The 22,251-nt window shown below is 37.0% G+C and overlaps 1 protein-coding gene across 3 annotated transcripts in view; it reads right to left on the reverse strand.

The window, feature by feature from the left end:
* The window catches only part of DMD (dystrophin), a 2,123,648-nt gene that overhangs the window by 624,916 nt on the left and 1,476,481 nt on the right, over positions 1-22,251 (reverse strand). For all 3 annotated transcript variants that reach the window (XM_057539128.1, XM_057539123.1, XM_057539124.1), the window contains one exon: positions 7,801-7,918. In XM_057539128.1, the coding sequence (XP_057395111.1) occupies positions 7,801-7,918 (118 nt within the window). The remainder of the gene's footprint in view (positions 1-7,800; positions 7,919-22,251) is intronic.

Raw genomic sequence — 22,251 nt, forward strand, 5'->3', positions numbered from 1 at the left:
GCAACTAAGCCCATGCGCCACAACTACTGAGCCCGTGTGCCACAACTACTGAGCCTGCGCTCTAGAGCCCGTGCTCCGCAACAAGAGAAGCCACCACAATGAGAAGCCCGTGCACTGCAACGAAGAGTAGCCCCTGCTCTCTGCAACTAGAGAAAGCCCGCGCACAGCAACGAAGACCCAATGCAGCCAAAAATAAATAAATAAAATAAATAAATTTTTTAAAAAAGCAATTAGTAGAAAACACTATTTATATTCATAATTGTAGCTACATCACTTTAAATAAAATTTATTTATTTTTCCGATTACATACTCACATGAAAGATTAATAATTATATATAGTCATGGCAGCTAATTTGGATTTTAAATCCTTTTCAAATATATTTTGATATTAATCTCTTATAAAATTAAAAATGAGATACATTAAAGTAGAATTATTTCATCATAGATATTTAGTATTAGTTTAACACAACATAAGAAAAATTCTATAAAGAAAAAACACATGCACCTGTTTTTATAGGTAAAAAAAATTTAATGTATGAGTTACAATTACTCTAATGGAGCTCTGAAATTTATCAAGATGTTAAAGATCATTTCTATTTTTTTTCTATTTTGTAATATATATTTCCAGGTACCCTATTGAATGGACACTAAAGAAAGTTAAAGGAATCATGAAATTTATATGTGAAGAAACACATGGCACTATGAACCTCACTGTGATGGTTAATTTTATATGTTAATTTGGCTAGACAACGATGCCCAGTTATTTAAGCATCACCCTAGAGGTTTCTGTGAAGGTATTTTTTAGATGTGATTAACATTTAAATCTGTAGACTTTGAGTAAAGCAGATTAGCCTCCATAATGTGGGAGGGCCTCATCCAATCAGCTGAAGTCCTTAAAAGAAAAGACTGAGATCCCCAGAAAAGGAAAAAATTCTGCCTCCAGACGGCTTTCGGACTCAAAACTGTACTATCAACTCTTCTCTAAGTATCCATCCTGCTGGTGTGCCCTGAAGACTTCATACTTCCCAGTTCCCACAGTGGCATGAGCCAATTCCTTAAAATCTCTCTCTCTTTTGCTCTTTATGAGTCTGTGTGCATTAAATAAACATAAATAAATATATAAATAAATACGTATGCATATATATTATACATATATATATATAGAGAGAGAGAGAGAGAGAGAGAGCGCATGCTAGTTCTCTGGAGAATGCTGACTAATATACTTACTATTCCTAGCAAATAACAACACTGGAAGAAAAGATTAATAATAACAATAGATAGAATGTAGTAAAGCTCTTATTTTTGTAGTAGGATTGAGGAAGTGATAATTCGTTTAACCCTTGGTATAACACTGAGGTCCACTGCACCAAAACTTACACTATTAGACTGGTTGGATTGCAGAAGATACAGAAAACAAAATACAGTGCAAAACCTATAAACTCACTCTTCAGTGTGTGTTTGTCTAAATGCACCTATATTGCAAGTTGCCACTGGGAGGGGTGGTGTTAACTCTTCTTATCAATATATTCCTTAAATGTAAGACAAGTTCTAGGCTCTTCCTTAGGTCTGCTTTTTCTTTCATCTGACACCCCATCTCTATGCAAGCTTAACCACTCCAGGTAACTTCCAAATCTGTGTAGAAGTAACTTCACCCCTGAAATCTCCTCTTGTGTTTTCAAGCATTTCTCATTCTGGACATCAGCTGTATCTTAAACACATTATTTTATCACCCATAATCAACTCTTTTCCTGAGTTTGTCTCTGGTTATGATATTACCATCTTCCAAAGAACTGAATCTCAAAATCTTAAGAGGTAAGCACTCTCTTAGATCTTCAATTCCACACATCCAATCAATGTCCAAATACTGTTAATGCTAGCTCCACCGCATATCTTAATTCAGTTCTTTCTTTTCACTCCACTGCCACTGCTCTAGCTCGGGCTCTTGTGGCTAATGCTCTCACTGACTTCATTTACTGTCTTATCCTCCACAACATATGTGCTCACACTCACACACACACACACACACACACACACACACACACTCCTACAAATTCATCCGTCGCACCATTGCTAACCTAAGTCTAATTATGTATTCTCCTGTCATCCTTTCCTGAAATATCCTTCCCTCTCCAACCTCTTTCTGCTTTTCAAAATACTAATCAAATTTAGGATTTTTAGACAAAATTTAACCTCCTGGGAGCATTCTAGGACCCCCTCATTCAGATCCAATCTCCCTTTCTCTTGCGCGCTCTCTCCACATTTTGTAATACTTCTCTACAGAAGTACTTACCGTAGACTGCCTTGCCCGGATATACTTGTCCAAATACCCACATTTGATTGTTAGCTCTTTTAAGACAAAGGCTGAATCATTCCTCCCTGTATCCCCTCCATCACCTCTGATGTTAACTTGCACAGAGTAAGCATTCAAATATTTACTGAACTGAACTCTTGGGTTGCCAGCGGCATCCTGGTGGATGTAAACTTTGAGAGCTGCTTGTAGTTATAACAGGTTGACAGCAGGTGCTAGATGTCAAAAGAAGGAAATTTATATGGTTGACTCCACTTCTTCTAAAATAAGCAACTCTTTACTAGACAATACCTGAGAGGAAGATACTGGCTGGCATTTCATTAGCAATAGAGATTTCATAAAAATGTGGAGAATAACAGTCTTTTTATTTCACCATGAAGTATTTCTTACATTTGGTTGCAGCAATGAATGATGGGTTGACAAAGCTGCTAAAAAAACTGTCAGTTAATTCAGAAATCCTGTGAGAGTATTTTCATTCTCATACAGTAGAGCATTCTCTTCTCTACAGCCCTGTACACCAGCTCTTTAAGCAATACGATACAAATTCATTCTCTTAAAATTTATATGATGTCACCAAATTTCTCAAAGAATTTTGGACTAGTTTGAAAAAGTCTTTGCTGAAAAAATAATTTTAAAAGAAACAACTCTCTCTTAACACTTAGTATTTTGTTTTAGAAGTTCCACGCTTGCGTTAGATAATAAAAGGCCCTATATTATTTCCCCTTCATATTCTCCCAGCTCCAGTTCCTCTGTACCAGATTCATCTCATCTTGATAGTATCTACCATTTAATGAGCATCTAATATGTGCCAGATCTTCACTTTAGAAACATCATGTAATTTTATTTTTATAATCACCCTACCAGCTTAAGTATTATTATTATCCCCAAATGACAGATGACGGAACCATGGCTTAGAGAAGTGAATCTACTTGGTCAAGGTTGAACAGCTAGTAGATTACTGAGGTCCACTATCCTGCACATTTCCAACACGTGTAAGAGACAATCCTATAATTAGACATGCAAATGCATAGAAGACAACAATATAAATGGGAGCAGTAAAACATTATATTCATATTATAGTAAACTGAGGTTACTCCTAATATTTTAAGTTCTCAAATAAATCTTTCTATTTTTTGACTAACAGGCCCTTACTATTTGATGTGCCTCAGGCTTTAGAATTATATAGACATCAGTTTAAATCCTAGTCCCTCGCATGACATTTTACTAGGACCCCAGGCATGTTATTTAAGCTCTCTGAGCTTCAGTTTTCTGTCTCTATAATAATGCCCACCTCCTAAGGTTACAGTAAATACTGAAAAGGAAATAGCTTACATCAATTGCCTTGCTTTTTGTAGTATCACTCACATGAAGGCTTTTCCAAATATTTGTTTAATTCTATTTATATATCTTATTCCATCTTTTCCAAAGCAACTTTCTCCTTTTGATCTTCTAAAACTCTCTCTCCATTTTTTTGGGGGGCGTGTGGTGGGTAGTGGAAAAATCAGATAGTTACTTAAGAGCTTACTAAATGCTTTAAATGCTCTCCCACTAAGCATTCAAACAACCCAATTAGATTATAATTAAAACAACAAGAGATAACATTCATTGAACTCTTACTATGGCCAGGAGCTAAGTGCTCTTCATGTAATAACTCATTTAATTCTCCCAACCTTCAGGTGGACAGAAGTAATCTTATTTTATAGAGCAGGCAACCAAACTCAGATAGTTTACTGAGATTAGTTGTTTGTTCAGGGTCACAAAGGTATTAAGTGGCCAGCCCAGGCAGCTTGCCCTTAAAACCTATATGTGCTATTGCCACAGATCTTTAAAATGGTAATGGTGGGGATTATGGAGGGAGAAGCTACAGAAGCAAGGTTCTCAAATACAAATGTCAGATGAGCCATGTTCACCAATATTATTTGAGGAATAAACAGAACAATAAGAGAGCAGTTCTTTTTTTCCATATCCTCCTTACTGCTATGAGAGGTGTTATGGTACTAAGATTTGCAGTAGTAACGGACATGAACACGAGTTTTGCATAATTCAGAAACCTCCAAGGAAGCAATTTTAAATCCTTCTTATCAGTTTTTGATCTCCTGACCTAGCCCTTTTACAGAAGAAAATGACCAGGAATGGTTGACACATTCAGCAACTGAAGGAAAATGAGCAGTTTGACCATCAGAAGCAGCGAGGAGAATTTTTTACCTGAATGCTCTTAGAATGAAATTTATTCTTTCACCTAGATTATTACAACATGATTTCCATCAATATAATCACCTGAAAACAACAGATACCATGGAAACAGTTTTATACAGTGATACATGGTTGGTATTTTGCAGCCCCAGCTACTAGTAGAGAAGAATTGCTTTTTACTGGCCTTTTCTCTTGACAGAATATAATAACTATGTACAGATTTCCCCAACTGTTCAAAGTTATGAACTGGGATTTACCAAGGAGGGAACCATGTTTCAATATAGTACTATATACTTACTGAATATTTTTCTTTATTTAGCTGATTCCTTTTTAAGTATTTCTAGAAGTTTCAGGGCAATAAAAAAGGAATACTGAAATCTTCAAATAAGAAAATACAATTTTATGAGCAAGTATCTTATTTCTATGCGTTCCCTGAAAACCAAATCTATACTAAGAAAAATTCTATTTTGAACACAATTGAAACTTTATGAGTACTGAATCTCCATCCCATTTTATTGATTTCAAATGGAGAGATAAACTGAAGTATAGCAGGGCTGCAAATGACATTGTTTAGATAAACATATCTTGCCAGAATTATCCTGGTACCAGCATTAGAGGCTCCAGGCATATTTAGAACTAAGATTCTGGCTTAGGCTCTAAATAAGAAACATGACATGTCTCAACAGACACTTGATTTTAAGAAAATGCTTTTTTGGACAATTTGGGTTGGAATCTTTCCACTATGCTGCAAATATTCATAAAGGCATTCATTCCTAAAAGACAAAAGCTTAGAAAAGCAGAACTATTCAAATCACTGGATATTAGCAGAGATATACAAACCTGCCCTCCAGTCACTCAATTTTACTCTACATCATGAAAAAAAGTCAATACAATATTTAAAAAGGATTGCAAGGGATAATGGAAAATGTTTAGACAAAGCTGAATGGATACTGTAAAACAAATGAGTGTTATTTTCCTCTTGGTGGAAAAAAGAAGGTTTTTTCATTGGTAAAATAACAAATGACTTTCTATATAGTATATTTGGATTTGTATAAACATCTTAGCCCAATTTCTATATTTCTCAGGCAAGAAACAGAGCACTTAACTGTGTAGTGGGAATTCAGTCTCATAAATCACTCACTCTTTTAGGCCTGTGTGTATCAACCTGGTTGGGGAAGCCTCATGCTTCCAGTTTGAGGGAGGAACACTCCACTCTATCAGTTGGACAGCTATCTATGTTGGTCATTACAAGGCAATTTTGCTCTTGTATTGCTGGTTTTAGAAATGGCATTCTATACATTACACAGAACTATAGAACTTAAGTGCATTCTTCTTGTCCAAATTAGCTGTGGAAGAGACTGACTAGTTTCTTGCCAAATTAATTTCTCTTCTTCCTGGGCTCAACATTGGACATTATTTTCCAGATTCCCTTGCAGTTAGATGTGGCCATGTGACAAGTTCCAGCCAACAGATTATGAACAAAGTAATGTGCACGACTTCCAGGCCTGGCTCATAATAAATTCCAATGGTCAATACTCGTTCCTCGCCTGCCCATTAAATGCATAACACTTTGATGTTCTGGACACAAATGTTGGAAGCGGCTTGGGCTCCTGAATGACTTCATTAAGTGCTGCTTACTTTGGAATACACCAGAATAAAAAGGGAACTTACACCGTGGTAAACTACCAAGATTTGAGAGCTTACCTGTTACAGTGGCTACTGCCACCTAACTAATACATTAGCATATATCCAAATACATTGTTTAATCAACAATAGTTAACAATAGTTAAAAATAGTCAAAATCAAAAGAGCCTATTTTAATTAATATTCACTACAACTGAAAGGGGAAATGTCTCCAGGAAGTGAATCAAAACGTCCATAATTGCAGACTGAAACCGCCTTTAGTCCTAGTCCTAGTGATTCAGGTCATTAACAAAAACATCAAAACAAGGTGGGACGTGGTAAACATTCTGAAAGGAACACACACTTCTAAGCCAGAAAGAGACATTTGCAAATTCTAAGCTCTGTTCTTTGCTTATTTTGTAAGCTTGAACAAGTTAACCATTCTCAGAAACTGTTTCCTCATCTATAAAATGGGGATTATGAAATTTAGCTGACAGGATCTTGTAAAGGTTTTACACACACACGTACTGCCTGATACCTGGGAGATACTCAAAAAAATAAGAGCTATTATCACTATTTACCTAATAAATGTTAAGTATGACTAATAATATTTTCCAAATATTAACCTTCGATTCTGGTTACTCTTTCCCCTCCCCCAACATACTGGCAGCCAGACATTCTGCTTCTACTTCCTTAGGGAAGTGTTGACACAACAGAATGTATATTATGAAGACATAGACTCTTGGTTTTTAAGTTTCAAAAGCCTAGGCCTGGTATAAGACAAAAGCTTTGGAAGGAAAAAAAAGATAATTAAACCAAGGTTTTCCCTACTCTTGCACTAGAAAAGATTCCTCTGGATGTGGGAGGGGAAACGAGCGGGCATTGCAGGGGAAGTAAGAAAATTTAATATTGATATGTATCCCTGGAGGGAAAGGAGGTGGAAGGAAGGGAGGAAACCCAGGGAGATCCAAGAGAATCTGATAGCAGAGGTGACCTGGGCCTTATTTCTGAGGAGAGCCTCTGAGGAAAACAGGATGGAAAGCAGTTTCCCATACCCTTCCCTCTATCCCTCTTCCTGACCTCATGCACAGTCACTCTGAATCATGCCGTATAAAGAAGAGTAGGTGCAATGTCTAGGCAGATGGGCCTTAAACAGCCTCTCAAAGTTCCCACCCACCCCAGTATGGCATGAGGAATGGTACAACAATCTCTGATATTACACAATGAGGGCATCCAAGCAGCAGAGAGACATCTAAATCTGAAAGTGCCACTGCAGACAGGAAACAAAGAAGGTCCAGGAAGCAACTGCCTGCTTGAACCAACAACCAAGAATATGAGGGAAGAGAATGGCATCTCCACAGATGCCAGCCCAGATAACTGACCAGTGAGGAGCAAATGTTCTGCCACAGCCATGCTCACCATGGCAGCCCCCCGCCATGCTTTGCAACTACATAAGTCTGGACTGATGAAAATTATATTTTCTCTATTCCACAGAATTACATTCAGTTATTGAAAGATAACATTATGGACCAAAAATCTTAGTTACAATAGTTTTAATATACAACTGTTTAGACTATTTTTACAAACGTGATGGAGGTTTATGAACTTAAGTCATTATAGAAACTTTTCGTACTTGTTTCCTTAAGTTTCACGCGCCCGTTAATGAAAAGACTTACTTCGATCAGTAATGATTGTCCTAGCCTCTTGATTGCTGGTCTTGTTTTTCAAATTCTGGGCAGCAGTAATGAGTTCTTCCAACTGGGGGCGCCTCTGTTCCAAATCCTGCAGTGTTGCCTGAAGGAACAGATATAACAATATTGAGGTTCTCCAGCACTGTGCATTCCTTTTATGGAACACAAAGTAAAGTGTAATTTTCAAACCAACCAAAGCACTTTTAGAAATAAAAAAAGATGTTACTAGATATAAATCTCTAATGTGTAAGGCTTTACAGAGAACAATTTAACAAGAAATGCGTTTCATTTTTAGATACCAAAAATATTTCAAGTGAAAATCTTGATTATGGATTTGCTTTACTATTTAAGAGATTAGACAGAGTCATTTCAGAGTACCTGGGTTTACTTAAACCAACATATGAGTGCCATGAGTAAAAAAATGTAATTTTGAATTATGACAATGTATTTAAGAGAAAGACAGCTATTTATACCTGTAATCTCATTCTGTGCAGTGTCAAAATTAAGGTGTATATTTTAGAAACAGAAAAAGCAGAGAAGTGACTTAAGAGATATAACTTACTTAACTTCTTTGTACCTGAAACTCCTCACCTATAAAATGAGGTGATGTAGATGAGCTAAATTAGTCTTTCCCCAAAATCGACTCTAGTAAGAATCACGTGATTCCTTTGCCTCACTTCAGAGTGAATGAATTAGATGGCAGGAGGAGGGCTGGAAATCTGCATTTTTAACAAATTCTCTGCTTAATTTTTATGATCAGGCAAGTTTGGAAAGCATCAGGCTAGAAGTTAATACTTGTATTCTGTATTACAACTGACTTTAATACTGCTATAATAAAAGTACCAAAGACAATGAAGCCAACAAATATATATATGTTGGGCTGCACCCGGCAGGCCTACAAGGCCTGTGTTTGCCCAGCTTCAAGACTGAAGAAGGAGCCCGGAGTCAGCAACAGAGACATCAATGGTTTAATGGATGGGGGAGCTGACCTGTCTGAAGCACGGTCCTGGAGCGACACCCCAGCGTGTGTAGCAGACGGCGGGCAGGACAAGGCGGCAAGCTACTCTCCCCCGCGGAAGGGGAGATTACCGGTTAGAGGGGAATTGACATCAGGTGGGCTCATTAGTTACCAGGGAAACCAGCAGAGGGGCACGCCCCTCACCGCCCCTTTGATAAGAACAACCACCAGCTGCGGCCCAGGGCAAGTAGTAGGAAAGTTAGTCATGTGCATAGGGTAGAGGTGAAGCAGGCACTGGTCGGGCAGGGGATGTACTGAGAGCAAGAGAACAGCCATCTTGAGTGGTCTGACCATACAGTATATATTTAATTATAGGCAGCAACGTCCTCCTTCCCTCAAGTGTCCATCTATTGACTCTGTCATCTACTCTCTCTACACTAAGGGCACAAATCCCAGTGATATTTACAAAGAAGTTTCAGGAAAAGTAAGGTACCTCCCTTGTTCTTGTACTAAAACTGAATACATGTTATTGGTTGTTATTAGTTTAAAACCACTATGTGACAGATGTTTTACACATGTTTTCTCATTTTTAGTCTCCTAATAACCACACTAATAACTAAGCCACAAGTCTTTATGGTTTTAAATCTCATGCTCTTTCTACTACCACATGAGGCCAATGAAAGTGAAGAGGTGAAATGTGGTAGATGGTAATGTTTATGAAAATCAGTTATCTACTATGCCCTTTGACTGGTGCTGATTTTCTAAACACTTTTGTATTTAGAAAGGCCAAATTTTGATCATTCTGTAGTATTTTTTTTGTGAAGAGGTAGGGAGATAGGCCTCGTGATTTGAGCTCAATTGCTTTTAGTCGTGTTAAAATAATGGGAAGAACTTATCCAAACATCACACATCTATTTTGAGCGTTTTCCCCTCTCTATTGAAAAACTGGAGGGGTTAACTTTTAACAAATTTTCCACATTTGTAAGCTGTGATTGCTCAGAAGAAAAATCCAATTTTCAGGTTTCTAACTTTTATGGTTTCTTTACACAAAAGTGTGTTTGAAATATGGAACAAATTGCCAAAGACAGCTATTGACGTAAGTGGCATAAGTCAGCTGGAGAGTACTGAATAAATTCTAAAGTAGGAACCATATAGTAGCAGACAGATTTTACGAAATAAGATGTTTTCCAGGATTAGAATGTTACACTCTGGTCACCTGTGACACAGCAAGCTCAGAAGGTACTTTGGAATTCCTGACTCTTAAATGTTTAATACATTCAATAATACATTTTTAAAAAACAGACTTACCCAGAAACCATAAAGTCAAATCTTCCCCTCTATATACACATAGCTAGCAAAGTACACAATTTCATTCATTTACTCACTCACCTTTTTCATTTTATAAATATCAAGTGTAGGCACTGTTTTAGGTGTTATGGATATAGTAGTGAATGAATACATTAGGTATGTTTTATGCAATTTAAATAAAATTTTGTGTTTTTTGATACTTGGAAATTTTTATATAGCAAAGATTATCTTTATCATCATGTTTTCTTTGATTTAATATTAATACACCCTCAAAAAACCAGGCCATTCTTTGCTTCTAAATTCTGGATACATAACCCAATGATGGCTATACTTTTCCCATTCTTTTAGGATTATAAAGTTTGTTTAAGAAGTCTGTTGTAGAAGTAACTTGATCGACTTTAATCTGAACCTTACCAGGCCCTAAATTAAACCTGACCACAATGAACAGCTTTTACTGCTGAAATTAGCAAGCATGTCAATTTAGACTTAAAACCAGCCATTTTCCTCTCTAATGAACAAAATAGGTCTCAGGGTACTGTGAAACCTGTTCTCTAGTTGGGTAATTCTCTAATTCTGCTGACAGAGACATGCTTTATAAGCACCTGAGAAGATTATTAATGACATCCTTGGAAGCAGCCTCCTTAAAAATCTAAGGAGATTCACAACTGCAATAAAACTATGCCTTTCTAAAATATTTCAAAACAAAACTGTAACTTTATCTCACTTTTTGGTCAACACATACAAACGTCCATTTCAAAAAACAAAATGTACAATAATAATAATTATGTGTGTATGTATATATATGGAATTTATGAGATGCTAATATGCTAATTAAATAGTGGTTTCTCAGTAGACCAGAATGGGAATTTTCTTCTTCGATTTTCCTTCCAGAAATAAAGGGAAGGATCTGAATATGGCATTCATTTAATATTTTTTGTTAAGATATTATACAGTGACTGAAATAGCTTCTTGCTAAAAAACAGGACACATGCACGCAATGAGAGGAACAATTATTTTTTCTTTTCATTTGGTTTTCTTTTGAGTGTACTCTATTTATTTGCTATTACAATTTCTTTAATTTTATAATCCCATAACTTCTCAAATACAATGACCTTCATCTCGATTCCATTGAGCCACCCACAGATGAGAGAATACCTTACATCTAATCATTACTCAAACTACCCACTTCCAAAATATCCATCTACAAAATTCTGTTCTCTGCCCCCAATGTGGTGCTCGTACCAGATGCTACTCTCTCAGAAACACTGTTTCTACTCTAATCTTCATCCTCATATGACCTCCAGTTGTCTTCTATTGTTCAATTTCTTTATTCTAGGTTTAGTGGTCTATATTTGTCATACTAAACAAGTAGAATGCTAATTATGCTTATTTTTCTGATATGAGCTCACATACTTATAACTTAAGTGAACAAAACTAGAACTATTACATGCTTAACAGTACCTAAGCATGATAATTCAGCACGTCTACAGGGATCTATCATTCTGGAAGAAACAAACACAAGGGAAGAAAGGAATCAGTGCTATTTCTAAGGCGTCATAAGCCAGCTACCGGGCTTTACTAAAAACAGCTTACCCCTTGGAGATGAGAATTCATCATGGATTCCACTAGCTGAGCAAAGATGGAGAAAAAAAAAAACTTCAGATACAAAGTGAATCAAAAGTCGTTAATCCTACCAAGTCTCCCCAGGGTTGACAGAAATGGTTATAAATAGCAATTCTATGAAAAAGGGAGTTAAACAATGGAGCCATGCGTACTAGAAGTAGGTCATTTTAGGCTCTTAGAAAGAATTACACTTCGTAATGCTATTTGTTAAAATGAAATACTACCTAAATAATACTCAAATAGAAAACTCTATATGTGTAGTTGAATATTTAGTATTTATATGTCTTAGACCTTAACCAGAAACTTGTTACATTTTTAGTATTTTTCTACAAAAATCAACAATCTTCACATAGTTAACTTTAGAACAAAGGACCATGGTGATTTTCACTTGTTGCCATTTTCAGGAAATAAGCATGAATTCAACTTACATGTAATGTAAAAATGGAGACCTTATAGACTTTTATTTACAATTTAAAAAATTAACATTAAAGATTGACAAGGTGAGAGAGTTTACAGAACTACTTTATGTATGGAAGAAAATAAGCATTTAAGTCAGGTAGGTCCTAAATTGTAGCCGTTCTAGTAACTGAAAGAGATTTACCCGTGCTGATGCTAATCATCTGTCTAGCTTTCAACTGCCTCCCGGAGGGCCTTAATTCTGGCTTCTATTCTTGCATTCGGCTGCCTCTCCAAATAGATTGGCTAAACCCAAAGTTGTCTTTTTTGTCCTCCACTTCCTCACTTCTCATTTACATTTTAAACTGGCCTGGATATTTTCCTGCTGGGCATAACTTTTCTACTTCTCTGAATGTTCTACCAGCATCTCGGTTGGCAACTTCTTCACAAGCACCTTCTAACTGTGGTTATCCTTTTGTCCTTCATTCACTCAAGAAATACTTTTTAAAAAAGCATTTTACTTTTATATAATCTAGAAGTTACAGAAAATTTGTAAGAATGGTCAAAGAACTCACACATACCCTTCACCCAGATTCACTAATTGTTAACATTTTGCCACATTTTAACATTTATCATTCTATCATTACATATACACATAATATCTGTGTATGTAATATTATATATATTCTCTTCTGAACCATTTGAGAATAATCTGCAGATAGCATGCCCTTTACTCCTAGATATTCAGTGTTTATTTTTTGAAAACAAATGCATTCTCTTACACAACCTCAGCTCAATTTCTAGTTCAGGAAATTTAACATGGCTTTAGTACTATAATCTAATCTACATTCTTTATTCATAGTATAAAAATTACTCCTTTAATTGCCTTTCATTTACTGGTCCAGCCTCATGCATTGCATTTAGTTGTCCTATCTCTTTAGTCACCTTTAATCTGAAATAGTTCTTTGCCTTTCTTTGAACTTCATATCACTGATTATTTTGAAGAATACAAGCCAGGTATTTTGTAGAATGTACCCCAATTTGGGTTTCAGCAAATACTTTTATATATTTATGTTATGTCAGTCATTGAGCTAGTCATAGGAGATATAGCAGTGAAGGGGGAAAATTATTATTCTCAAGTGAAAAATGAACTAGTAGTGAGGAGAGGCAGTAAATAAGCAATTATAATAAACTGAGGTGAGTATTACAATAGGGGTAGCACAGGGAGTTATCAAAGCATACAGCAGAGATATCTAACCAAATTTAGGGTGTCAAGGAGAGTCTTCTGAAAGAAGTGGAGCTGGTTCTCCGGTCTTCTTTATCTAAATTACACAATTTTCTTGTGTGCCTAAGCTCCATTTTTTAAAGTTTTTTTTCAGCTTTATTTGGGTAGATTTGACAAATAGAAATTGTATATAAAAGGATACAAGTTGTTTTGATATATGTATACATTGTGAAATGATCACCACAATCAAACTAGTTAACATATCCATCGTCTCATATAGTTACCTTGTGTGTGTGTGTGTGTGTGTGTGTGTGTGATGAGGACACTTAAGAGCTATGCTCTTAGCAAATTTCAAGTGTACACTATTAGTAACTATAGTTACCATGCTTTACATTAGATGTCTAGAACTTATTCATCTTATAACTGGAAGTTTGTAGCCTATGACCAACATCATCCCATTTCCCTTATCCCACAGCTCTTGACAACCATCATTCTACTCTGTTTCTCAGAGTTCAACTGTTTTTAGATTCCACATATAAGTAAGATTTTACAGTATTTGTCTTTCTGTGTCTGGCTTATTTCACTTAGTATAATGTCTTCCAAGTTCATCCATGTTGTCAAAAATGGCAGGATCGCCCCCTTCTTAAGGCTTAATAATATCCAATGTATATACACCTATACCACAATTTCTTTATCCATTCATCCACTGATGGACATTTAAGTTGTTTACATATCTTGGCTATTGTGAATAATGCTGCAGTGAACATGGGAGTGCAGATATCTCTTTGGGATCCCGACTCCATTTCCTTTAGATATAAACCCGGAAGTGAGACTGCTGGATCACATGGTATTTCTATTTTTTTTTTTTTTTTTTTTAAAGTTTTACTTGATTTTTTATTATTTACTTATTTATTTTTATTTTTGGCTGTGTTGGGTCTTCGGTTCGTGCGAGGGCTTTCTCCAGTTGCGGCAAGCGGGGGCCACTCTTCATCGCGGTGCGGGGACCGCTCTTCATCGCGGTGCGCGGGCCTCTCTCTATCGCGGCCCCTCCCGTCGCGGGGCACAGGCTCCAGACGCGCAGGCTCAGCAATTGTGGCTCACGGGCCCAGCTGCTCCGCGGCACGTGGGATCCTCCCAGACCAGGGCTCGAACCCGTGTCCCCTGCATTAGCAGGCAGACTCTCAACCACTGCGCCACCAGGGAAGCCCGGTATTTCTATTTTTAATCTTCTGAGGAACCTCGTTATCAACAGTGTACGAGGGTTCCCTTTTCACCATACCCTCACCAACAGTTGTAATCTCTTGTCTTTTTGATCATAGCCATTCTAACAGGTGTGAGGTAATTTCCACCGTGATTTTGACTTGCATTTCCCTGATGATGAGTGATGTTGAGCACCTTCTCATAGACCCGTTGGCCATTTGGATGTCTTCTTTGGAAAAATGTTTATTCAGGTCCTCTGCCCAATTTTAAATCTGATTATTATTATTATTCTACTCTTGAGTTGTATGAGTTCCTTATACATTTTGGATCTTAGACCCTTATCAGATACATGGTTTGCAAATACTTTCTCTCATTCCATAGGTTGCCTTCTCATTCTGTTGATTTTTTCCTTTGTTGTGCATAAGCATTTTTAGTTTGATGCAATCCCACTAGTGTATTTTTGCTTTTGTTGCCTGTGATTTTGGTGTCATATCCAAAAAATAATTGCCTAGGCTAATGTCAAGAAGCTTTCTTCCTGTTTTCTTCTAGTAGTTTTACGCTTTCACGTCTTTAAGTGCCATTGCTGCTAATACCCACTGTGGTGGCCCCGAGAAAGTGCAAGCCTTTTATGACTGAGATCTAAATGACTGAGGACTTTAGCTGCTGCATTTGGAAATCCATCACTACATTGGAGAGAAGAAGCCAAGCCTCCCACAGACTGCTCCCCACCAATGACTGAATGTGATGAAGATACTAAAGCAGAGTCTTTCTTGGGAGAGCTGGGGCTCCTCTGGCTGACTGCAGCTCCATGTCTCCCCGACAGCTTTGCTGAACCTTCCTCAGACTGTACACTGGGGTACTTCTACCCAATTTTCTCTCCCTTTTTCCTTCATTTCGTGTCAGACTTGCATTTTGGTCTAATGGCTGTCCCACCTTCCCTGGCTTCCTGTCTATTTCCTTTCACATTGATATTTTCTCTAATAAAATAATTTCCTGTTTAATCCTGTCTTGGGACGTTTAAACTCAGGCCCCAACTAACACACCCACTTTTGCCCTTCTAATCCCTAAACCTCTCATCAGCTCTTCAGATCCACATAATATGGCGACTCCATGATATTACCACCTGGATGTATAGTTCACAATTTCTGGACATTATTAATATAACTCTTAAGATTCAAGTGAATTAGTATTTTTAAATTAGCTGTATTAAAAACCACTGCTACTTTTTTTTTTAAAGGGCATGACCATTATTTTCAATGAGCCTAGACGTTAACTGAAGGAAAACAAGACTATTTATATGTGTTACATGGTGATGGGGATGGTTCTGTTCTACGCCTGTAGCTCAAGAACACTGGGATATCAAAGCAAGACACCAGGAATCCTGAAAGACATGACAAAAGGAACTTTGGGGCAAGTTTTCTGACTACGGAAGATAGCAAAGCTAAGACAAAAAAAAAAGTAAAGTCTTTCTGAGTCAGAATTGCCCTGGGTAGGCAGAGACCTCAAGCAGGGCCAGCTTCACAGGCATGCAACTTAAAAGTGGCTGCACTGGGCTCTGCAAATAGAAGGGCCCCTTACTTGGTTTACGCTGCTGTTGCTATCTTGAAATTCTTTATTATTTTTTAACAAGGGGCCCTGCATTTTCATTTGTCATGGGGGCTCACAAATTATGTAGCCAATCCTGACCTTAACCCTGAAGTGAGCAGAGAATAATAGTTGTGTATCTTGCCTGAAGTGATGGCGAAGAACACATTTAAATGCAAATTATGTCAATCAAATGCCTCTTGCTTAGTTCCTGAGAACTTGTTCTAAATTTCTGTAAGGAGCAATCATGAAGCTAAAAAATACATATTTGAGAAAAAAATATCTTTTGGTCAGGAAAAGCAGAACAGGACACTTGGCAGTCCTCTGAGATGGGACCCTTTTACTACCAATGGTTATTGGGGAAGCAAAGTCACTGTGATTGTAGGAGAAGTGAAGCAGGGGACTTGACCTATCCCCAAAGTGGTGAATCGTCTGAGAAAATAATTTGGGACCAAAAGGGGAACCTGTGGTTCCGGCAACAATAATGGCCACTGGGATCTCAAATTCCATTTCCCGTTTTAGCTAAGTATTAGTTTTACCTAAGGCTAGGGTGGCCTTGGGAAATACCTGGGAAACAGCTAATCCCACAGTTACTAACCTGCAAGTGCCAAGCACTCGGCTAATACACATAGAAAGATAAAACTTGGCCTCTTTTCTCAAGGAACTCATAATCTAGCAAAAACTAAAGACTCATAAAGAACTAATACAGTGGGAAATAATATTAACAACAACAACAATACTTGCTATTGAGCACTTACTATGCACCAGAAGAATCTATCACAGGTTAGTGGTTATGGGAATGGATTCTGGAGTAAGGCTGCCTGGGTTTGAATCCTGGCTGCCATCTACTTGGTTTCTTATTTTCAGCAAGTTACTTAACTACTCTCTTCTTTACTTCTACCACTAACATGAAAATAATAAGAGTATCTACCTCTTAAGTTTGTTATGAGAATTACTCGGGTTAATATTTATAAAATGCTTGGAACATTTCTTGTTGCATAATAAGAACAAAGTTCTAAAGAAAAAATTAATTAATTTCATCTTCATCATACTCTAAGAGGTAGGTACTATTTGCTTCTTTTATTATCCCTAGTTTACAGATAAGGAAAATGAAAGTAAAGGAAGCAATTTGTCCAGGATCACAGGTTAATAAGTGGTAGAACTTCGAATACAAGCAATTTGGCCCCAGGGTTCACACACTTAAAAGCTATGATATTAGGATATAGTTACAAAGTACCTACGCTATAGTATAATATAGTATAGTTATCACATAGTATGATATAATTATTATACAGGTGTGATTAAATGGGACAAGAGCATTGAAATGGGATCATGCAAGGGGAAATTATCTATTCAGCTGATTAACTGATTAACTACTGAATCAGTCAGGGTTCCTGCAATAAGCAAATGGCTCATATACACTACTCTATATAAAATAGATAACTAATAAGGATCTACTATATAGCACAGGGAACCCTACTCAATACTCTGTAATGGCCTATATGGGAAAAGAATCTAAAAAAAGACTGGATATATGGATATGTGTAACTGATTCACTTTGCTGTACACCTGAAACTAACACACTTTGTAAATCAACTATAGTCCAATAAAAATTAAAAAAAAAAAATCGGGATGGGAAGCCTTTCCTCCTCAAGGCCTGAAAGGCTAACTAGAGGGTGCCTTTAATAGAAGCTGAGAAGTAGCTGCAGGGAGAGGACCTCGATAGCAGCTGTGGCTGTCAGTAAAGGAACCTAGTCGTCCCCTGACTCTCTCTCCTGTCACCCTCTGCTCCGCTGGTGCCTCCCATTAGGAGGACGCAACCAATGGGTCAGCAAGCCCACTGCTGCTGCCCATGTTATTCGTCCTCCCAGGGTAGAACAGGAAGTTAGAAAGTGGATCTGAGAAACTGTGAAGCCAAAGTACCAAAGTGAATGGTAAAGATAAAAACAACCACTAAAAGGAATCAGTGAGGGGAGTAACCATATATGAGAATTCTCATGAAAGGCTTCATAGCAGAGATGGCGCTGCACTTGAACCTTGGGAGATTGGGCTAGGTCATGGAGTGGGGGGCATTATTAGGGAATGGAAAGCAGGAGCAAAGGCATGGAAATGAAACAAAGCCTCAGCTGGGCTGGCTGGTGTCTAGGATTCATTGGAAATAATGGAAGATAAGCTTAGATAGGTATAGTGGAAGCAGTTTATGGTTGGTTTTTTAAAAATCAGTTTGGATTTTGTCATGAGGAAATGGGAAACAATGAAGACTAGAAAAACTGAAGCTATGGGAGCCAAGATTTTTGTAATCCTTTGGACACCTTATTCTTTCTGGCTGGAATACCTTCCTTGGTTCTTAGTCCTCTCCTGGGAATACAGTCAACAGAAAACCATAAATAAGAGTGTTGATTGACCAACTGACTGGACACAATAAGGGGAAACAGTGATACAAGAAAGAAAATTACAAGATAAATTCCACACTGGAAGGGTGTGGGAATTACTAGAACACACATCCTTGTTTCGGGCAGTGTTTATCAGTATTATAAATATTACTGATCATTTGGCCAACTTTAAAAACAAAAAAAGTGATAGATACCTAAGAAATGTGCCTCAGCCTCCCAAATTTGAGGCCTTTCTTATAATGGTCTAATACAAACTAATCTGCTATTAGTATGTTATTTTTTAAAATAAATTCTTTCCTTTTGTTGAAAAAGAGATTATGATGATCATTTCCAAGTTATTCTGTCACAGAAAACTTAAAGGATTGATTTACTTGTCATTTCATAAAACCCTTAACACGCAAAAAATGAAAACTCCTTTCAGTTATACAAGCCAGTAAGTAAATGTGGTCTAAATTGGGGATCTTGAAATATAATCTGAAAGTCAAGAAGAAAGAAGAATTTCAGGCTACAAGTTGTTGATAATGATTTGCAAATACAGTTCTAAGCTGATAGAAAGGGTGCTGACATTTTTAGCTATTCACCATTAGATCTATTAGTTATTCTCCATTGTTCACATGTCTTGAAACCCTGTTGTTCTGTAAATTTAGCATATTGACAGAGGATAATTGGGGCAGTTTTAAGACAAGTTTTTGTCACATGTATCACATTTGTGGCTTTCTGATATTTTGACCCAATAAAATAAGTGATATAATTTCTTTTTTACCCCTACATATATTTTAGAAGAAATGGAAAACCGAAACCATTTTACAATATACATATTTTGGAATTATTCCTGCTCAAACTTTTCATTATTCATTTCTTGTTCTAGCTTGAGAAACACCATTTTTGAATCATTTTAACTTCAACTGGTCAGGATAAATTTTCTTTTATCTAATCAGAGTACCCTATACAGCAAATTGAATTATAAGTGAACCAAATTAATAAAATGGAGGATAAATTACATAACATGAATAGTGAAATGTAACTATCTGAGGGCATTATTTCTAATATTTTGCCTTGTACAGAACCTCCTGACTTTGCATCCAGAAGATGTTGTCCAAAGCCTGTATAAACCCCAGATAAAGGAGGCTAGAGCTGACAGATAATTGAGCACCGGTCAATCAAATGGGCAGGAAATATTTATTGACAGTATTCTATGCACAATACACCACAGTAGGGCGTGTATCTTGTGGGTGATAGAGGATGGCATAAAAGAGCATCCCCAGTGAATTCAATGAACTTGCGATGCAATTAGGGAGATGACCTTCAGGCCTACGCACGCATGCTCACACATGCAGTTAGCCAATAATGGAAGATAATATGTAAATGACAAACGCAATAGTCCATAGACTGCAGACTCTATGCTAACGAGATTCTGAAGAATGGGATTTTAAGATGAGCACGTGCAGGGGAAATGCCACAGAGGACCAGGAACCTGGCCTATAACTTGGAGGATGAACAGGATCGATAGATAATGACCTAGTGATGAGAGAGAGGGGGATTCCAGGACAAGAACTGAGTTCAAACCAATGTATGGAGGTCTGAATACGCTAGGGTGATTGGGCAAAAGTGGGGAGGGCAACTCTGTAGTGAGTAGAGAATTATGATGAGTGTGATCAAGTTGGGAAGGGAGGCTGGGGCTCTGAATGCCAGGTGAATGAGTAAGGACATTATGTTGAAGGCAATGGGGAATCCTTGGAGGTCTTAGAACAGAGGAATGCCAAAATAAAAGTGGCATTTTAGAAATATTAATCTTGTACCATTGCATCCAAAGTCCTTTTGAAGAGAAGACTGAAAAACTCAGTCGCAGCAATCTAAGAAAAATCTCATCTATCTCCTCTTTGACTAAGTTTCCTGTCATGAAAACATGCAAAACATTTCCAATTTAGCTTCAGGCATCCCTTTATTCCAGGAGAAAATAACTCCATTGCATATAAGTAAAATAAATTCAACCCCACTCTTGTAAAGAACTATCTCAGAGAATTATTCAACAGATTTTCTATCTCATTTGTAATATTACATTAAATAGGATGAGGGTAGAGAGGGACTGTAGTTTCAGTTTAGAAACAAGTAAACATTCAGAATATGTTGTTAAAATCTTAAATTCTTGCTCCAAAGAATAAACAGAGACTCTCAGAATATGAGAATTGGGATTTCTCCAGAAATATAACTTCAAAGATTACTATCAGGGGTAAGAGGAATTATCAATATAATATTATGATGTCACATTTTGTGAACCTTTCAGTATCCTTTAGTCTATTGCTGCATTAGACATATGATACTTTCTTTGGGAAATGAGTCTTCAGAGAAGACTCTCGTCTCTAGGGAAGGAGCCTGACTGTTCTTTAACAAGTACTGTACTAATCCCCTCAAAACTAAAAAGTCAAAGCAAACAAAAGGTTGTGCTAAAAATTATTCAGCCTCTTCATGTCTTCAAAACATTTTAGAGATGCCACTTATTTAAGTACTGAAACAAGAACCTTAGTTTTTGTTGCCAACTGCAGCCACCAATAAACTGAGGCAAAGCAAGAGACGTCGCTGCTCTGTGATACTACCTGTACGTGGCAAGTGAAGTGGAGAAATGAGCAATCATCTAGAGGTGATTAAATTCATGTACAGAATCAACTGGTATAATTCAAGCACCCAAATGATTTTTCCCATCTTCAAATGGTAGATATTAAGATTTGAATTATCAAAATAATTGGCACAGCTGTTCATGTTACATATATAGGGAGAGAATCAGGCTCAGTTTATTTGTCTGTAAAATAAGGATAATTACATTTATATCAATCAGTCTTGGGGCGATTAAAACTATAAATATATTTCTAAGAATTCAAATACCTTAGGTACAAATTAGTCAAATATGGCTAGCCCAGGTTTCTTTATAGGAACAGTAATTGGGAAATACGTTATGTAGAGTATATTTAATCCACCAGGTTTCAACCTTCTGACTTCATTATGTTTTGAGTGTTACGAAGTGAAGACGACACATGGATAGTGAACAATGATGTGCTTGTGCTAGGAATGCTCTCTTAATGGTTTGCAAACCTCTTTGAGTTTTATAAGCAAGTGTAAAATGTGTGTGTGTGTGTGTGTGTGTGTGTGAGAAAGAGAGAGAGAGAGAGTGCACCTGTGTGTACTCACACAGGAGAGGCAAGATCCAAAAAGAGGAGAGGTATGCACAAATCTATATCAAACTTTCGCATCAAATGGTGTGATGTGTACGATTTGGACATACATATAAGGAATAAAAGCTTAACAATTGGGCCTCATGTTTCAAAATAGACACCATACTTTGCATATTCTCAGAGACCGACATTAATCTATTTCTTCTCAGAAATTTTATGACTGGGGAAGAGAAAAATCTGTCTTTGATCGGGTGCTATGTGTTTAAGCCATGGCTTAGCTTAAATCATTTATGAAGATCATTTCTTGGTAGGTGAGTAGAGTTGCTATTATGGAGTGTTAATATACTTGCAGTGAAGTGTTGCTGGGGGGTAGGAGGTGTTAGACATTGACCAGGAGCTTAAGAGATGAGCTATTTATTTTTCTGGTGCAAGAGGAAAATTTCTATAATAAAACAATGATTCTGCTTCTCTGTCAAAAAATACCACTTTATGACATAAAAGCTCTCTTCAGTAAACAAAGAACAGACTGTTATTAGGAGATATAAAAATTACAATAGAATATATTTCCCTGTGGGAGCACAA

The sequence above is a fragment of the Balaenoptera acutorostrata genome, chromosome X (genome assembly GCF_949987535.1).
Source record: "Balaenoptera acutorostrata chromosome X, mBalAcu1.1, whole genome shotgun sequence".
Lineage (NCBI taxonomy): Eukaryota > Metazoa > Chordata > Mammalia > Artiodactyla > Balaenopteridae > Balaenoptera > Balaenoptera acutorostrata.